General features: G+C 44.5%; 2 protein-coding genes across 3 annotated transcripts in view; one reads left to right on the top strand and one right to left on the bottom strand.

Moving 5' to 3' along the window:
- Positions 1-5898, top strand: part of SF3B6 (splicing factor 3b subunit 6) — an 8039-nt gene extending 2141 nt beyond the window's left edge. The window contains exons 2-4 of the mRNA XM_007455497.1: positions 903-1021; positions 5326-5464; positions 5639-5898. Of these exons, the coding sequence (XP_007455559.1) occupies positions 903-1021; positions 5326-5464; positions 5639-5728 (348 nt within the window). The 3' untranslated portion in view covers positions 5729-5898. The remainder of the gene's footprint in view (positions 1-902; positions 1022-5325; positions 5465-5638) is intronic.
- Positions 5899-9378: 3480 nt separating this feature from the next.
- On the bottom strand, positions 9379-19857 carry FKBP1B (FKBP prolyl isomerase 1B). Of its 2 annotated transcripts, none has more exons than XM_007455496.1 (4): positions 19692-19857; positions 16095-16142; positions 11045-11157; positions 9379-10032 (listed from the first exon to the last, which is right to left on the bottom strand). In XM_007455496.1, the coding sequence occupies exons 1-4, from the start codon at positions 19726-19728 to the stop codon at positions 9988-9990; spliced, it is 243 nt and encodes an 80-aa protein (XP_007455558.1). In that variant the 5' UTR covers positions 19729-19857; the 3' UTR covers positions 9379-9987. The 2 variants fall into 2 exon arrangements, with proteins under 2 accessions (XP_007455558.1, XP_007455557.1); XM_007455495.1 differs by having other exon boundaries at positions 9379-9987.
- Between the last annotated feature and the right edge of the window lie 508 nt (positions 19858-20365).

Below are 20365 nucleotides of genomic sequence, written 5' to 3'. Positions count from 1 at the left end.
CCCGTGTCCCCTGCATTGGCAGGCGGACTCTCAACCACTGTGCCACCAGGGAAGCCCCCACCCCAAATTTTTTTTTAATGCAAAAAAAAAAAAAGAACACTGCAAGTGAAAGGTCTTAGTGCATAAAAGCATTTTTCATCAGCGTGCTGGAGTAGGAGCTAGTTTGTGGTAGGCTGATGAGTGTTATGAACTAAAGAAGCAGTGAGTATAACCTGCCTCTTTTCATATGCTTGACTGAGAGAAAAGAAAAAAGAACAAGATAGGATAGCAAATAGAGGGCTGATAAATTCAGGAAAGGCAGAAAACTTGTCTTTTTTCCTTCACTCTGTAATCCTAATACCTTGCCTGGTGTATATATAATGAAGGCACTCATTAAACATTTGAGTGAATGAAGAGGGATCCAAATAAGTGTTTTGTTTTGTGTAACAGTTGGGAGTACATAAGCAGCTGCTCACGTGAGTAATAAAAGAAGCCAATGGTGAGGGAAAGGCTGTAAATTCAAAAGAAAGAGATCATTGATAGAACAAGTTCCTGAGAAGACCCCAGAATGGTCATCAGTGGGAGTTTTATTATCCAGCAAACAGGAACAGTTCCCTTGTTCTGTCCCACACATGTCTGTGGCATTGAGGACTTTTAAATGAGGTTGGAGATCTTTGTTTACCTGTAGTGACTGAAAACCTGGGTTTTGTAGTAGCCCCTTATTAGTTCCTACTAATAGTCCTCCCTAAAACCAATGCTTTTCCAAAGAGCGTGCCATTTTCAGTAATATCAGATTATAATTCTTATTCTTGGCTTATAAAAATTATGCATCATCTTTATTAGAATTTATTATGAGAATTTTTTAAAAAATGATAGCACTCCTGCCTCTGATTATAGTAACAACACATTATTTTTCATTTTAGATTCGACTTCCACCTGAAGTAAATCGAATTTTGTATATAAGAAATTTGCCCTACAAAATCACGGCTGAAGAAATGTATGATATATTTGGGAAATATGGACCTATTCGTCAAATCAGAGTGTGAGTCTTACTGAGACTTTTGAAATGTCGTTTAAAAGAAAATGATTGAAAAAGAAAGAAAATGATTGCGTAATTTATAATCTCAGAATTATAGCTGACAGAGGGCCTAACCAAGAGCATAGAGACCAAGGGAAAAGTACCTACAGAGACCCTCATGATCCAGCTCAGTGAGAGCCAAGAATGGTAGTTGTGAAATTATAGAGAGCATGAAGTAGTAATGAGTGGTTTGAGGGGAATGGATGGGAAGAGAAAGAACCAACATTTATTACATACGTACTATTAGTTAAGAAGTACTCTACTGTGGTTTTTATATGCATTAACTCTAACTCTCTCAACACTCTTCACCATCTCCTTTACTGATTCCAGAATTTCTGAATAAGCTGTGCAAAGGGATATAAAAGTAACAGAAAAATGCTTTTTTTTTCAACTATAGCTTTCTATTGAAGATTTAAAAGTGTAGGGCAAAATAATTATAACATAAATCCGTGTTTTAATTTAAAGATTGGGGTTCATACCTTCAAATGATGTTTAACATCTGCTATATGCCAGTTGTAATAGGTGCTTTTGTTTGCATCACCAACACTACAGCCCTGTGTGGAGGTGAGAGTGACTCTTTCACAGATGAGACTAAGGCTTAGAGAGTAAAGTACCTTTCTAGCTTCACACAGCTATTTAGTGATAAAATCTTCTGATTCTAAATTGAATCCCTACACAGTACCACAGCTGCTGTCATTTTAACTAGTATACATAAGCCAATTACCTGAGTCCATCTAAGAGGATTTCTAAGCTTTTTATTTTTAATTGGAATATCCCTTTCTTAATACATTTTCTTTTATGACCTGAGAGTTCCTCCATGGCTTTTAGAACTCTGAGATCTTGAGGACTCTCTTTTACAATGATCACTATCCCTCCAGAAAGTAAACCAAGAGCTAGAAATATATCATCATTGGTACTCAAACAGGAATGAAAATGAAGTGTTATAGAGCAGCTGTCCTTTTTAGGAACTCTCTTTGCATATTTGATAAAAGCTTTTGACCCTTTCTACAGAATACACACAACGTTTTGCAAGTGATTTCAGTGGGTACATGGACTCTAGGTTGAGAACTCCTGTTCTAGACATACAAGAATAGTGTACAGAAGAAACTCAGGAGACGAGATTCTCAGGAGACGAGATTCTACTGCAGGCCCTTTTACCAGCCATGTGACCCTAGACAAGTTGCCCAGCTTTTTCCTCACATGTAGGATAATTGGTCACCTTAACTGGCATATAGTAGACTCCCGGTGCTTTGATTTTGATTATTAAAGCCATGAGTAAGGTATGACAGGTGATGGAGCCTGATGTCACTATTTGACACATGAAGCAGCTGAAGCTCAGAGAGGTTAAGTTACACAATTAGGTTTTCTTATTTTCACTTTAAGCTTTTACCACCAATCAAGAAAATAATGTTGACTCAGTGCTTAACATATAGTAGGTAGCAAGTACATGTTTTTAATTAAAATTACAATGTGGAGATCAAGATATTAGGTTGATAATTAGGGGCTGGGGCGCTTGAGATGGAGAGTCTTTTTTTTTTTTTTACATCTTCATTGCAGTATAAATGCTTTACAATGTTGTGCTAGTTTCTGCTGTACAATAAAATGAATCAGCTATATGTATACATATATCCCCATATCCCCTCCCTCTTTTTTTTTTTTTTTTTCGGTACACATGCCTCTCACTACTGTGACCTCTCCCGTTGCGGAGCACAGGCTCCAGACACACAGGCTCAGCGGCCATGGCTCATAGGCCCAGCCGCTCCGCGGCGTGCGGGATCCCCCCAGACTGGGGCACGAACCCGTGTCCCCCGCATTGGCAGGCGGACTCCCAACCACTGCGCCACCAGGGAAGCCCTGCCCTCCCTCTTGAGCCTCCCTTCCACCCTCCCTATCCCATCCCTCTAGGTCGTCACAGAGCACCAAGCTGATCTCCCTGTGCTATGCAGCAGCTTCCCACTAGCCATCCATTTTACATTTGGTAGTGTATATATGTCCATGCTACTCTCTCACTTCATCCCAGTTCCCCCACCCCACCCCACCCCAGCCCCCCGTGCCCTCAAGTCTGTTCTCTACGTCTGCATCTTTATTCCTGCCCTGCCACTAGGTTCATCAGTACCGCTTTTTTAAATTGAGATGGAGAGTCTTTAAAATGGAATTAGCGCCTCTCCCTATTCTACTTCCTAAGAAGATGTAAGAGGAAGGAAGAGAGATGCTTTTGTTTTGTTAGCTTCCTGGAGAAAAGATGTGTGAGAGAACTGATAGGAGAAAGTAGATCTCCACCCTTCAAATGCTTATTAGCACTTGCTGAATGCATAGCACTGTGGGAGTAAAATAAAATATAAGGTCATGTTTGCCCTTAAGGAACTTAAATTGTTGTTGAGTTTTTTATGGTTTTATTCTGAAGGAAAAATTAGTAGACTTTTTGGGAAAATCTTTGGGACAGTGTTTTTTTCCTTTGGGTAGTCCCAATTTTCATACCTAAAGCATTCTAGAAAATGGTTAAAAGTCAGAAGTCCAAAAGTTGTTAGATTATTTGCAGCGAGTAAAGAATATTATAAAAGTTTTCATCAGGCCCATGACAAAGTGAGAGTGTTTGATGACACTGGCACCCTCCAACCACCCGGCGCCCTATACCTATCCCATCCCCTTTTACAGGAAGCACAAGCTCTGACCAGGGCCCAAGACTGTAGTCTCGTCCTAGATCAGATCTAGGCAGGTGCCTCCCCTTCCCATGGGGCCCACTGCCTTTCCTTGAACCTCTGCAGGGACTGTGGCAGTTAATAAACCTTATTCTGCAGTTGCATTGGGTAGATAGAACACAGATGGAGGAAAGGGGATCCATCTTTAGCTTACTGGAGCATAAGCTGAATGGGACCTCTGCCAGCTGTCCCCACTCACAAGCACATGGCCATCTGCCACCTGCAGTTTGTTGCTCCTCACACTTCCCTAGCTCCTCCCCTAACGGAAGCTGGTGAGGTGAGGAGAGGAGGTGGCAAGGAACACCTACACAGGAAGCCGCTCCATATCCATGAGTGAGATCCAGCTTCCGCTTTCCACTTCCAGCCACCTTCCAGCATTCTGCTCTGGCTCACAGGTAACCCCACCAACAAGCACACTTCAAACCCAATCCCTCCAGAGACCCAGCCCTTTTCTCCAGCTACACAGGGCTGTGTAATGCATAAAAGTGCAGATATTATTAAAAATGAATATGTGAAAGTTGGGAGTTGACTCTTGTTTTAAAAGGGCAATGAATCTTGGGGGAATTCCCTGGTGGTCCAGTGATTAGGACTCCGAGCTTCCACTGCAGGGGGCACAGGTTCAATTCCTGGTTGGGGAACTAAGATGCTGCATGCCATGTGGTGCAGCCAAATAAATAAATACATAAGCAAGCAAGCAATGAATCTTCTAAGAAACGTGGAAGAAACTACATTGGCTCTTTACATTGGAGGACATCCTTTCCTGGCCATAAAGGATGGTGGTTGCTGTTTTCCTGTGTATCATTTATAATTTTGCTATCTTCCTGGTAGGGGCTTCCTTCCAACCCCACCTCCTTCTACAGACACAAAATGGTTTTATTTTTATGGATTTGGTAAACTTTAGTAAAATATTACCAAGAAACTTCTGTTCCCTACATTGATGGAGATTTTTTGTGGGTTTTTTTGTTTGTTGGGAGGGGTGGTTTTGGCCGCACTGTGTGGTATGTGTCTTAGTTCCCTGACTAGGGATCGAACCCGTGCCCTCTGCACTGGAAGCGTGGAGTTTTAACCACTGGACCACCAGGAAGATCCCGAGGTTGTCTTATTTTTAAGGACTGGAACTAAAATTAGAGTGAGGGAGAAAATCAGAATCTTTAGAAACAAGGGACTAGTGTGGTAAATAACTAAAGTATTGGTTCTGTTGCATAAATGCATAGTAAGAAAAACCCCATTCTAGACACTGCTGACTAATCACAGCTATCATTCCTAAGGTAGCATACTTTCCAGTGTAAAACTGAAAATTGATTCTTAGTATGAGAAGTAGGAAAGACTAGAGCAGTGAACATGAAAACTGAAAGTTTCAAGCTAGTTCTTTGCTGCTATTGCTTTAGTAGCCATATTAGTATTCTTGATATAACAGTTTAACCTGAGCTATTTTACTTAAAATAAAAACAAAAGTTACATGTTTTGAGAAATTATAGGCTTATCCAGCATACCTGTCCATAGTATCTATTTCCTTTAATGGTTTTCAGGTAAATGTGTATTTTAATTAAGTCCAATTTAACTCGGTAGGGGGAACACACCTGAAACTAGAGGAACAGCTTATGTGGTCTATGAAGACATCTTTGATGCCAAGAATGCGTGTGATCACCTGTCAGGATTCAATGTTTGCAACAGATACCTCGTGGTTTTGTACTATAATGCCAACAGGGTAAGTATGGCCATGGTTCTCATCACATGGGGACTCCATGTAAGAGTTAGTAGAGAGCTGTACCAGCACTAGGGGAGATGTGTACCCTGAGTTCTTTTCTAGCTACTGCTATTGGTGAAATTCATTTGACTGTAGATTGGTAACTGTTAACTTTGGTGCTTACCACATTTTCAGGCATTTCAGAAGATGGACACAAAGAAGAAGGAAGAACAGTTGAAGCTTCTCAAGGAGAAATATGGCATCAACACAGATCCACCAAAGTAAACGTTTTCTGCATTTTCATTTGGACTGTTTGAAACCCATGAATGACCCTTTTTTTTTTAACTAATAGTGAATGTTGTGATTTCTTATTTGAGATTCAAAAAGACCTCCTTGAAACTTTGATATATTTTAGAATATATTATGTTAATAAACTTGTAACTTTTTGTAAAACATGACAGTGTTTTATCTTAAAATTTCTCCTTCTGTATTATACCAGAAAAAAAATAATAAAACAGCAGTTGAACCATATCAAGAATTGTTCGGTGGTAGGTGGTCCTAGAGACTGAGTTTCTTGAGGATGGGGACCTTTTGATATTCTTAATGCCTCCAGTGACCAGTACAGTGCTTAGCCATCAAAGGAACTTGTTAAGAGTACTGTTACTTATTGAATGTCTATTAATAATGAAATCTCCATAACAACTTAGTGAAGGTGTAGGTATCTCCACTTCACAGATCCAAAGCTTATCATGTTGAGTGAATGAATAAAGTGCTTACATAAAAAGCTGCTTTTTACTTTTTTTTTTTAAATACTTTTTTGGCCGCACCTCATGTGGGATCTTAGTTCCCCGACCAGAGATCAAACCCGAGCCCCTTGCATTGGAAGCACAGAGTCTTAACCAGTGGACTGCTGGGGAAGTCCAAAAGCTGCTTTTTTACATCAACTAGTTATTAGCCACATGAGTACACTTGAATACTTGCTTTACAGTTAACAACGTACCTTTGTCAGTATGGGTACCCTTGTCCTTACAGGTTTATTCTAGAAATGGTCATTCAGATGACAGCACATGGTTAGAAATGTGAGAGCAAGCTGCTTGGGTGGTGCTATTTGTTGTTACACGTCTAAGATGTATTTATGTACTTTTCCCTTTAGTTAGTAAGTGTCTGTGTATATTTTGGACCTTAGCTCACAGTATATCTTTGCCATAAAATACTTAATGTTTATTCTTATAATCACAGACTCCCATGGCGTGGAAATAGTATGGTTATTACCACATTCATCATAGCTCAGCAGCTTGGAGGAGATAGCTATAATTTTCTTTTTATAGTTTAGGCATGGGCTAAATGGAAAAACATGGACTAATTGTTTTGTATATAACTATAATCCAAAATCAATTTGAAGGGTACAAGCACTGAATCATTTAAATGGACAAAAGCCTATTCTACTTTTAAATGCATTTAGCTTTCAAAACTAACATTACTGTAAGAAAATGGGCTATTTTATACTTTTTGTACTGTCTTCTCAAAGCCTACTATTGAAAATGAAGAAATAATTGTCTTATTTATTAATTATGCCTGAGTGCTTTTTGAAAGCACTGTTAAAGAGTAGAAAGAGTCATTTCTATAAGGGCAGGAAGATGACAAAGGAGCCACAGCTGTAATTTTCTTGTGACTGTTTTATGAGTTTCTTACTAATTTTTGTAATGCACAGTGTGCTTTTAGGTATTTACAAATATAAAAAGAATTTTCTAAAAGACTTTTGTAAGGGGATGACAAATTAGACTTATAGTGTGATTTGTATAAATGGCAGACTGACTTGCCCCTAGTATAAGTTGTTTTAAATTAATAAAAGGGGAAATTCCTTCTACTGAAAGTTATGGCAGGCCTGTCATTTTGATTAATATATCTGTTAGTTGAATTTCATGACCTGAAGTTAAGAGTTTAAAAAAATGCCCTCTAATTTCGAAATTGTTTAGCCTGTTCCAGTTATGTTACAAGAACTTTAATTCAGTGGACAAATACTGAGCCTCTGCTCTGCCATGTCTGTGTGTAGTAAAATGCTGAGGACATAGTTACAGTCATCAGTCCTCTGCACTAGGCATTGAAGGTGCAGTTTTAAGAGTGTCAGTAAAGCAGGGCCTGTGAAGCCTAGTATCATATCATCTCCAGGTGCTAGCCAGTAGGTATTTGCTTCCCCCCCCCACCTCTTCTTAGTGCCTCCTATTACCACATTGGCTATAAATACTCTAGACAGATCTTTTATGTGACTCCATAATGGGCACCTGAAATGGTCCTTGGTGCTATTTTTAGTTATCCTATTGGTGTCACAGCAGAAAACGTGACTGTCTTTTATACAGGCTGAGTTCTGAGAAATTATAGACATTTGTATCATTGAGGAAAGCTAGGAACCAAGACATTCTGAAGGAAACCCCCCAGAAAGGAATGAGTGCAGCACCTTTTGACTGGTCTGGTCCCACTGCAGAGGTGAGCACAGGGACTGGTGATTAAAAGCAAAGCAGCCCCTTTCTCATTTCATTTTCTGCATCTTAAAGCACTGCATCTTCATTAACTCCTCAGTCCTCAGCAGGGGAATACAGCCAGGACTTCTTGGAGACAAAAGGGATACATAAAATAATCAAGATGTTGTGTCCCCATATCACATGTATCGTCATGTGATGTGTTATCAATGAGTCTATGAAGGAAACTAACAGTACCTGTTACCTGCCCCTCCCTCAGTCTTGAAACAATTCCAAGACATCGCTGACAGAATAACTCTGACTATGGCCAAGAGCTTTTCTCACCCATGCCAACTAAAAGAAAAATCTCTTAGCTACATTGCCACAGGCTCCGCTGACGTACACTAACGCATATCAATAAGCAGGCTGGTTGTAAAGCCTAACTGGAAAGTCCTGTAAGTTATAATAAATGTAGATTAAGCAGCATATGTGGAAACAAGTTCAAAATCATACATTCTTCTCAGAAGTCATTCCCCACTGTAAAGTTAGAGCAGATCTACATGAAAATAAGCACACATTTATTTTCAAAAGTAACTTCCTAATGTGAGTTAGTGTGTGGCTCTGAGGCCTAACACACCCTCATTTCTTTAGGTGCACAAAATGCACTTTTTCAAGAAGGGAGCTCATCCTTCTTATTCTAAGTCCAAATGTAGATTTCATGATTGATCACCTAAAGTTTCAAATCCCACATTTGATTGCTAAACTGTGTTTTGAGCACAATGTATTCCTTTAGGTACTCAGAGGGGAATTCTGAGCCTGTGAGGTGAGTGGCAAGTCATAACCTACCTTGTGGGGCTGCTTAGAGGATTGGTGGTAATTTTATTTTAAAATTAGAAAAAATTAAAAATAGAACAAGGCCCAGCAAATACAATAGGTACATCGGAGCTACAAGTATCCACTGCTTTTCGAAAGTTTGCTTCATGCTAATTCACTTTTAGGAAAGACCTACAGGAGTACCTGTTTTTGCTGCACGAAAGAAATCCAGAAAGGATTTTTGCTTTTATGAAAAAAGGAGAAAAGCAAAAATAGCGTTCAGAGCCATTATAGAGGCAGTATGAACCCTGAGCAGTGAAAGTGACACCACCAAGCTCCTTCCCCAAGAACTATACTCAGCATCTCGGCATCAAGCTGTCATAGCTTTGAACTGTGTCTGTGAGCATCTGTGCTTTTATCTCGATTTATTTCATGCATCCGTAAGCAAGATGTGCCCTCAGGTAATTGCTTCTTCGCTTTATACCATTTCAGCTTACAAAAGGCTTCATAGGAATGCTCTACTTTCTACTTTCAGATAGTGGGGGAAACCTGTACTGTATTTATTATCACTCTCCTGGCTACTTCTCCTTTCCACTGTTTTCCCAAGGGCAACTGACTTATGTGGTCCTTAAAGCACTTTCTACCTTCAATAAGGATGGACAGGAATTTGTCAAGCACAGAGCCTTTATTTTTCATATCATTTCCAAAAAGAACATTGTTTAAGTCAGCAGAATTTCTGAGAGAGAAAGTGACAGCAAAGGCAACTGGCTCAAGTCCCTCTGTGTACACCATGTACATTTCATGTCTGAGCACCTTGTGTGTCTGGCTTAAGTAAAGGTAAGGCAGTGTAGATTGTGCGAACAAGAAATCTGTTCTGTGATCAGGAATGGCTACTGCATGCATCACGCAAAATGCACAACCTGAAGCATTTCAATCTGCAACTGAAGTTTCCTCAAGCAAAGATGCGCGTGAACAATGATGGAACACATACAGAGCAACTTGGGCAGAGAGAATGGATAATGCCTTGGGGCAGTGAGGTTAGCGCACTGATCAAGAGCCCCAAGCAGGTGGAGCCGTCCCAGTGGCAGAGCAGGCTAGGAGGGTGAGCAGCAGCCATCTCCAGCCACCTTCAGTTCCTTCCTGCCTTCACTCTAAGTTGAGCAGCTCCACGTCAAAGATGAGGGTGGCATTGGGAGGGATGACACCAGGGTGGCCCGTGGCTCCATACGCCACATCAGGGGTGCAGGTCAGCTTCGCCCTCTGCCCCAAGCTCATCTAGCAGGGATGGGGGCAGATGGGGAGAGGAGAAAGAGGACCCAGCTTGATTTAAAAGAAAAAAGTAAGATAACTATGGCATTTTCCCAAACCATCCTCATGGTAACTCTGAAGATCTGAGATGAGTTTTATACGTGGCACATTGAAGTGATGCTAAGAGTTGTAACAAATGCAGATTGTGCCTCAGACTAACAGAGACTTGACTGCGGGAAAATAACTTCTACAAAGTTGTCTCAAATTCATTCATCCAACAAACACTGCTGGTTATTCAATTAGTGTACGGCCCAACACTTCTATTTGTTCATAATTTTTCCTTCTTCTTCCAGAGAAGCCTAAAGAGGTGTATAAAGAGCACATGTACATGTACACGCTCAAGTAGGTGACAGAAGCAGTTCATTAGAGAGATTTAAAGATTAGAGGCCACAGAAAGGAGCATCACATGACTTCACAGAGCAAAGAAGAGTTTGAACCAGGGCTCATCACAGCAGTCCTCAGGAACTTGTCTGGCATTAGTGGGATAACTGGTGAAATTTGAATAATCGATTTTTAAATTTTGAATAACCGACTCAAAAATTTGAATAGATTGGTTAATAGTATTGTATCAATGTTAATGTCCTGGTTTTCGTCACTGTACTATGGTTATGTAAAACATTAACATTTGGGGAAGCTGGGTAAAGAGTATACGGGAACTCTACCTGCAATGTTTTTGCAAGTCTGAAACTGGGTTTTTTTTTTAAGTTAAAAAAAAAAAATCACCTTGGCCTCCCCCACCCCAACTCTTCTGCTGCCTCAGTCCCAAACAGCTGGTAGCTCACAGGCTTGCTCAGAACTAGCTGGGGAGATGTGCTTGGGATGAGAGCCCCCAGTGACAAAGGAGTCATGCTGGCAACTAAAAGGGTGGGGACACAAAGCCACGACTGAAACTAGGTGGCATCACCAGGCCCTGACAGTGGAGTCAAAGCAGTAGTGGTCTGTGATAGGGTGAGGGTGGAGGGCAGAGTGCTGAGCGCAGACCCCCAGCTCCTCAAATCCCCCTTAACAAGGATCCTCATCCTACCTGGGCTGCGCCCTCTTCAAAACCCTTGATGACTTCCTGTTTGCCAATTCTGAACTTGAAAGGTTTGTTTCTGTCTCTGGATGAATCAAATTTCTTCCCATTTTGGAGCATTCCTGTGAAAGCAAGGATAGGGTGGAAAATAACTGTGGTCATGAGCTAACTCCCAGTTCAGGTTCAACATGTCTAAAATGGAATTCCTATTCTGTACAAACCTTCTGTCTTTCAGTCCTCCCCATCCGTCCTGTTGGCCAAGCAAGAAACCTGGATACTTCCACATTCAGCCTATCACCAAGTCCTACATATCTTTGGAGTCCAGCTATTTTCTCCATTTCTATTACCACCACCCTGTGTCCTCATCAAGCCACCATCATATCTCACCTGTGTACAGGAACCAACTCTAACTGGCCTTTTTGCTCTGTTCTTACTCCTCCAATCCATTCTCCATACTGTTCCCAGAATGATTTTTTTTTTTAAACACATACCTGATTCTATTACTCCCTTGCTTAAAATACTTCAGTAACTCCCCAGAGGCAGAATCCAAATGCCTACATCGTATCCAGGCACTTTAAGATCTAGCTACTGTTTGCCTGATAACCTTCTCTCTGCCCTCCCCTTCCTTCCCTCCCCTGCCCTATTCAGGTTATACCTTTCTCAAGTACTTCTGCACATTTTGCAACTTTTATCATGGAGCTGCCTCAACCTGAGGTCTGTTTTCCCAGGCATTTCATCCTCAGGCTGAGTCCGCACCTGGTCTGCCCAAGGTTCCCCCAACATGCAAAACCCAAAGATCATATCATCCTTTACTACAGTGAACTGTAACTGTAAAGTGACCCAGACAGGGACCTCCCTGGTGGTCCAATGGTCAAGAATCCACCTTCCAATGCAGGGGACACGGGTTCGATCCCTGGCTGGGGAACTAAGATCCCACGTGCCGCAGGGCAACTAAGCCCATGCACCACAACAAGAGAGCCCGCGTGCCGCAACTACAGAGCCCGTGCGCTCTGGAGCCTGCATGCCACAACTAGAGAGCCCATGAGCTGCAACTACTGAGCCTGCGCGCTCTAGAGCCTGTGCGCACCACAACTAGAGAGAAGCCTGTGCACTGCAATGAAAGATCCCACATGCCATAACTAAGACCCGACACAACCAAAAATAAATAAGTAAATAAAATTTTTTTTTAAAAACTGACCCAGCCAGTCAGTGGTGGCCTCCAGACCTCATACAAAGGAGATATGTGAACCCAGAACACCCCGAGTGTCGTCTTAGCAGTTTGGAGCACCCCTCAGCCTCCAGCTGCAAATACCTTGTCATCCATGATGTACATGTGTTGTCTCAGTCCAGCTGCCTAAGACCCAAGAGCTGCTCTTCTATTTTCTGTTCTTACTGGTGTCTCTAGTTCAAAGATCAGACATTCTGTAAATGATGCTATTCCATGACTTCTTGTGGCCCCTGGACCACAACAGAAGGCAGTTTGGGACCAGAGAAAGGCCTAACCTGTAAATTCAGAGACTGGATTCTGACTTCACTCTGACACTAACTCATTGTGTGAAGTGAGGCAAATTACTTCCTCTCTCATGGCCTCAGATTTGCCATGTTTAACATGAAAGGTCTGGGCCTGCTCAGTATCTGAGCATCTGTGATTCCACTTCCTAATTTCTACAACATAAATGTATATAAGAGACATTCTTATTTACCTATTTTCTGGGCAGAATGAATTGTGCTCTTGCCCTGGGTACTAAATCAGGCAAAGAAGAAAACCCTATCGCTACACAGAGATGCAAACAGATAGATCCTTCTGTATCAAATATAGGAAATCAAATACAAACTCATGCATACACACAGGTTGCTAAGATATTCAGAGATGCGCATGCATGCTCACATGTATATATGCATAGACCCTCAGAAGAAAATCCCGATGGCCAGATGCTAGGAAAATATTTAGATACACAGATATAATACATTCACACAGACACATACTTGTACAATACACATATGGATAGGTGCACACACACATTCACACACTCCATTTAAAGACTGATTTGCTCACTCCCCAATTTCTTCAGGTTTCATATGACTTAATCCACTTCAGACCATATACTGTTATCTACTGCTGCAGGTTCATCCAAAACCATGCAGTCCAGAAACAGACCCACAGATACATGGTGACCTGATTTGACAAAGGTGCCACTGAATGCAATGGATAAAGGATGATTTTTTTTTTATTAATGTTGCTGGATTGACTGTATAGGCATATGGGGGAAAATGAAACATCAAAGTGAACCCCTGTTTCACTCACACATAAAAATCAATTCCAGGGGCTTCCCTGGTGGCGCAGTGGTTGGGAGTCCGCCTGCCGATGCAGGGGACACGGGTTCGTGCCCCGGTCTGGGATGATCCCACATGCCGCGGAGCGGCTGGGTCCGTGGGCCATGGCCGCTGGGCCTGTGCATCCAGAACCTGTGCTCCGCAACGGGAGAGGCCACAGCGGTGAGAGGCCCGTGTACCGCAAAAAAATAAAAAATAAAAAATCAATTCCAGATGAATCACAGACCTAAATGAAAGATAAAATAATAAAGCTTCTATAAAATAATAAATAGAACATCTTCATGACCTAGGGATAGACAAAGATTTCTGAACTGTACTAACTATAAAAGAAAGACTGATATATGTAGGACTTCATTAATATTAAGAATTCTGTTCAAAAGATGCCAATAAAGGAGTAAAAAGGCAAGCCATAGCATGGGAGTTGTCTGGAATAGGTGTAACCAACAAAGGACTCATATCCAGGATACAGATGAACTCCTACAAATCAATAAGAAAAAGAGAGACCACCAAATTTTTTTTTTAAGTGGACAAAATTTGGGCGAACTAACAAGGATATCCAAATGGTCAGGAAGCACGTGAAAAGGTCCTCAGCTTCATTAATCATCAGGGCTGTGCAAGTCAAAACCACCAGGACAGGCCAAAAACAAAACAAAAACCTGACAACACCAAGTGTTGATGAGGATGTAGAACTGGAATGCTCAGACATTGCTGGTATCAGTGGAAACTGGCACAACTACTTTGGAAAGCTGTTTGGCAGGATCTGCTACATCTGAGCATAGGTATAACCCTGTGCCCCGGCAATTCCGCTTCTGCATATATATAGCCAAACAGAATGTCGACACGTGCACCAAAAAACATCACAATTCATAATAGCTAAAAACAAACAACAATCTAAATGTTCATCTACTGTAGAAATGATAAATTGCAATATATTCATACAATGACCTGTACAGGAATAAAAAAGAGCAAACTACTCTGAATAAATCTCACAGACATAAAAAGTGAGAAAAGTGACATAATGAGTGAAATAAGCTAAACACAAAAGAGTACATACTCTACAATTCCATTTATATGAAGTTCAAAAACAGGTGAAATCAATCCACAGGGACAAAAAGTTAGAATGCTGTTTACCTTTAGGGAGGTGTAATGACTGTGAAGAGGCAAGAGGGAGAGTCCTGGGGGTGCTGGAAATGTCTGTTGATCTGGGGGGTGGTTATATAAATGTGATCACTTTAGGAAAATTTCATCGAGCTGTACATCTTAGAGTTATATTCTCTACTGTATTTATATATAATAAAAGAGTTTACCAAAAAGTCCCATACAGTCTCCTGCTGGGTTTGATGAGACAATCCCTCCCCAGACCAGAGCCACTCATGGCTGATGTTAGTATTTAATGCACATTGCCTCCTATCTGTATGTATTGTGAAAGGTCTTTGCAAAAGGATGTTGTGGTTTGAGTAACTTGACAAGGACTGGTCTGTCTGCAACATGTAGAACAGATAAATCAATTACACAGGTCAGAGGCCCCAGAAGACTCATGGTAATTAGGCCACATCACCAGGAGATAAAACACAGCTCCAGCCCACTGACATCAGCGACCGGCAACACAGCTGTTGAGAAATACCCACACTGTCTGCCTAGAATCAACCTGGCACTTCACACTGGCCCAGAGAACTGCTAAAAATGGCCCCATCTGACTATGTCCTAGGAATTAAACTGGCCTTGCTGTCTGCTAAGTGGCTGTCACCAAGTTTGCCACGTTGGGAAGCAGGTCACAAGGCAGAGCACTCAACCCCCGGAAAAAACATCTGCTTGTAACCTTCCCGCCAGTGGTCCTCAGGATCTCAGCCCACCTGGCCTTCCAGTGCAGATCATCCAAGAGGGCTCAGCAGAGGCGGGACCTGCTCTGGCCGCACAGCACCCTGACACAGCCACTGCCACCCATGCCTCACACTGCGTCAGAGCCTCCAGTTGACTTCCTGCCGTCCCCCAACCCCACCCCCCAGCCCAATGAAGGTAGGGATCCTCTTGTTTCATTTTTGTGCCCCTACTGCTCAGCACAGCATCTCACACACAGTAGGTGATCAATAACAGTAGGCTGAATTGAATAGTCTGTTTCTGAAAAAAGAAAGGGAATTCTCAGGAAGCTGACCTCCTCTGCTCTAATAACACTGTAGGATGAAAAGGGAGTCTGCAGGGAGGGTTAGGGCTCTCAGAGCTGTAAGAGGAATTTCCAAGTATCGGACAGCACCAGGAGGGCCAGGGCTCCACCCTGCCTGCAACAGACAGAAGGGGAATGGAGGTGGTATAAGAGGGCAGGGGTGGGCTTCCCTGGTGGCGCAGTGGTTGAGAGTGTGCCTGGCGATGCAGGGGACGCGGGTTCGTGCCCCGGTCCGGGAAGATCCCACGTGCTGCTGAGCGGCTGGGCCCATGAGCCATGGCCGCTGAGCCTGCGCGTCCGGAGCCTGTGCTCCACAACGGGAGAGGCCACAACAGTGAGAGGCCCGTGTACCGCAAAAAAAAAAAGAGGGCAGGGGTTAACCTTGCAAGCCCCCTTTTTCATTCCCTCAAGGCTGGCTGGGAGGAGTTGGGGATAGCTGGTCAGAGGGAGACTTGGCTGCCTTGGGCTCTGGGCCTGGTCTGGGGGAGCTGAGGAGGGAAGTCAGAGGAGAGACCTGCCTGGGGAGGGGCAGGTCTGGATGAGGGCTCAGGGAGTGAAGCCTACCTGTGTAGTGCACCACACACGTCTGGCCCTTCTTGGGGAATGTCCTTCCTGCAAGGAGACATGAGAATAGATGAATGAACAGCGCATTGGAGAAAGTCGCCTGGGACATTTCAGGTGTGATTGTGACCAAGAGCTCTGGCCCACATTCCCCTCCATACCATGGAGATGCCCATGGTTCCAGTTCTGGCTCTGTGCTTTGTACGAACCAGATTAGTCACTTTACTTCTCTGGCCTTGATTTGAACTTTATTTCCTTGGGTTCCACAACTCCACACTCTCCTGGTCCTTTTCCTTTCTTTGATTGCTCTTTTTACTTTCCTTTGTCCATTCCACGAACCTTTCTGACAGCCTACTCTCTGCCAGGCCTGGACTAGATTCCAGAGACACAGAGCAATCTATGAACTCACAATGAGGTTAGGGAAACAGACACATAAATAATAGATTATAATGCAGGGTGATGACTGTGCACAAGGATGAATAAACACAATCATTCACAAATATTTACTGAATACCTGCTGTGTGCAAGGCCTGGGCCTGATCTTGGGATACACCAGTGAATTATACAGACAAGATCCCTACTCTTTTGGAGTTTACATTCTAATGAAGGGAGACAAACAATACTCAGATAAACAAGACAATATGGATTGTGATAAGTTCTCTAAAGAAAATAAACACAATGATAAATTACAGAGAGATACAGTGAGACAGGCCATTTTAGAATGGGTGGTCCAGGACAGCCTTTCAGAGAAGATGACATTTCTGCTGAGACTTGAAGGATGAGCAATACGCTGGGAAAAGCACTGCAGGAAGAGGGAGCAGCAAGCGCACAAACTGTGAGGCAGAAAAGGATCAGTGCATTTACAAAACAGTAAGGAAACTAGATGACTGGAAAGAAGGAAAGGAGGTGGAGACAAGTGGGAAAGAGCCAGATCATACAGGGCCTTGCAGAGCCGGATTTAATTCTAAGTGCAGCAGGAAGGCACTGGAGGTTTTAAGCAAGAGAATGACATAATCTGAATTAAGATTTTATAAGATCATTCTGGCTGCTGTGTGTAGGATGGACAGTTAGGCGCCTGTTGCAATAATCCAGACAGAAAATCAATGATGGCTTGAATTTAAGTGGTTGGCAGCAGAGAAGAGAGTAAAATAGATCGGAAATATACTTTGGAATTGGAGCTGACAGGGCATGCTAATGGCATGGAGATGGGGTCCAGGATGAGAGAGAAGGAGAAAACAACCACGATGCTTGGGTTTTAGGTTTGGGCGACTAGAAGGATGGAGGAGCTGATTCCTGAGATGGGGAAGGCTGATGAGGAACAGATTTGTGCAGGTGGCAATCTTAAGATGCCTCTTAGACATGTGAATTTGTACTACAAGTAGACAGATGGAGAGTCTGCACTGGAGGTATAAATTTGAGTGGGATTTAAAGTCTTGTGAGGGCTAACAGCTGAGTCAACATTTAGATGGGGGCCCTTGGGAGGGAGCACCTGACTGAGCAGCAGGGAAAGTATCAGAGAGGAGATAATGGTTAAACTGGGTCTTAAAAGATGAGTAGTTTACCAAGGAAGTAAGGGAGATAATTTGGGAAGAGTGAACCACATGTTCAAAGGCTTCAAATTGAGCAGTAGTGGGAGCCCGTCTGGTTCCCTGCTGTGTAATCCTAGGGTCTAGCACACAGTATATGCTCAATAAATATTTGCAGAATGACTGGTATATTTAACAACTGGCAGACAGCTTGATAAAGCCGGAGGAAAAGTTGGTGGTGGGGGTAGGTACTGGTAGTAAGAGATGAGGCTCTAGCGTGGAAGGTAACAGGAGGCTGTATCACTGTCTGCCTGGAGAAAAAGTAAGATTAATTAAAACGTTTTATGCCCAAGGAGGGGCATGGTCAAATATGCATTTTAAAGAGTGCTCAGGCTGTGGTGGGGAAAATGGTGGGGGTGGGGTGGGAGGCCAGATGGAAGGCCAGGAGGTGAGAATAGAGGTGGGGAGACCCGTTTAGAGACTGCAGAAATCCAGGTGAGAGATGATGTTGGCCTGAACTAGGGCAGGGGCTGAGGAGATGGAGCCTTAGAAATATTCAGCAGAAGAACTTGGCAGGATTTGGTGTGGGCTCCACCAAGGCAGGCATCCCCAGCACTGCAGCGTAGTCATTGAAATATTAATTGGTACATTGCCCCCTCTGGATTATAGCATGGTAGCTGGCCCTTTTGTGCTTTCTTGACTCAGGGGTTTAGATTGAGCTAAAAGCAGAAGGCCAAAGTTCCTCCAGGCTTTCCCTAAAAATCTGATCCCCCTTCAAGAGAAAATGCCCCTTGTCTAGCCAGGGAGGGAGGATAAGGAGAGAAAACTCTAAAGGCTTCTTTGAACCAGGGAAAGGAGAAGAGGCCTGGAGGCCACTGGCAGAACTCTATGGCAGTGCCCCGGGGGGTAAAAAGGTCTCAGGGAGATGCTTCCTGGGGCGCAGCACCATGGTTCCCAGCATGGAAAAAGAAGCCTGCAGCCCATGGGTGATCCAAGGTTGTGGCTGGGACTTCTAGGGACCACTGCTTTTCAATAAGGAGGGTGGCCAAGAACCAAGAGTCCCTCCAATTTCCTGGGGGTGGGGGAGTGTCAATAATGTCTGACATGCAGTTTGCCTGTCAAATCCTGCAGAAATGAGGGCTCCAGTCTGAATTAAGTTTGGTTTAAGAAATAAAGAAATAGCTACTCCTGGCACATCCAAACTCAATTACAGAAGGGTGATGCCTGTAATGTCTGGCTTGGGAAAGTGACTGGTGCCAATCCTGAGGCAGGAAACAAGGGAACACAGAGGAGTGCTAGGGAGCGGAGGAGACCAGGAGCATGAGTCCTGTTTTGGACTTGCTGACTTTGAGGGATCTGTGGGATGTGCAGATAGAGGCTGAGCAGCAGCTGGATAAACGGACCACCTGGAACTCAGATTGGAGGCCTGGGCTGGAGGCTTAAGTTTGGAGACCATCGGTTTGCAGCCTATAATGAAAGCCATGGGAGTGGACAGGATGGACGGAGAGGCTGAGTGGGACAGGGAGGATAAAGCAAGATGCAGAGGCAGTGGAAGAAGCGCTCCATCATTCCCAGACTGGGTCGGTCCCTACAGCGTCTCAATGCCCAGATCGCAGGGGCCGCCCAACCAGAGGCCGGGAGGCGGGCGCGTTAGAAGGGGGCTGCCCTGAGCAGAAGAGACCCCAAAGCATGTCCTTTCCCCTGTTTCCAGAGCTCACCCAGCAGGGCTGGGAAAGCGGAGCTAAAAAACGGCCCTAGGAAATCAGGAGTAGCGGATAATCGAGCGGTTCCAGCCGCGGGCAGCGGCAGCCCGAGGCCCCCGGGGCGGTGGCGGGCCGCAGACCCCAGCCTCCCAGCCGCCGCCTTCGTTCCTCTAGGTGAGCAGGCGCGCAAGGGGATGGCGAAGGATGTGTGCTAGACATCCAACAGTCCCATCTAGGGTCTTCTCCCGCCTCCCCCATCCTAGGCCAGCTCTCCCTGTTCAGCACCCTCCGCGCCACCTCGGAATCGGACCCCCGCCCGCCGGGCTCCGCCCCGAGACCCCTCCTCCTCCCCCGGCTCCGCCACCCGGTACCGTCTCCCGGGGAGATGGTCTCGATCTCCACGCCCATCGCGGTCCCACTGGCCCCGCCTCCGAGGGTCCCCGCTGTTTCCCCGACCCCGGCTCGGCTCCGGCCCTGGCCCGCTGGCGCTCCGGCTCGCCACCCCGCCGCCACTGCAGAGTCGGAGGAGGTGCGGCTGGAGTCGGGACCTGCGCGGGGAGGGGCCACCGGGAAGGGGGCGGCGGGGCGGAGCGGCGCGGAAAGGTGGGGTCGACCGGGGCGGGGCTCGGGGGAAGGGACCCTGACGCGGCTGCTCTGGAGCTTGACCAGGCTATTGCGGGAGGCATGCAGACACTCGTGCATCCACCCACCCATCTATCCATCCATTCATCCATCCATCCGTTCAACACATATTTATCTAGCACCTACTCTGTGTTAAGCTGGGGTGAGGGGGGCCGGTCAACTCGGTCTCACAGACTTGGGGGAGAAGGCCGGCAACTAAACCAACACCTTCATTAACTGCGCTCACTGCCATAGCGTTCAGAGCGTCATGGAAGCACCAGAGAGGTACCCACCCCAGCTAGGCTGTCCGAATCTGCAGGGGCAAGCTGAGGGGTGGGGGCGGGGGTGGAGGAGAAGCCAGTAATTACTGACTCTCCCCCACGCCCCCTAAACCACTGTTCTCCATCCTGAGTAGTTCTGACGT

Source organism: Lipotes vexillifer, unplaced genomic scaffold (genome assembly GCF_000442215.2).
Source record: "Lipotes vexillifer unplaced genomic scaffold, Lipotes_vexillifer_v1.1 scaffold131, whole genome shotgun sequence".
Taxonomy (NCBI): domain Eukaryota; kingdom Metazoa; phylum Chordata; class Mammalia; order Artiodactyla; family Lipotidae; genus Lipotes; species Lipotes vexillifer.
The sequence above is the reverse complement of the archived record's forward strand: the minus strand, read 5'-3'. Positions and strand labels throughout refer to the sequence as shown.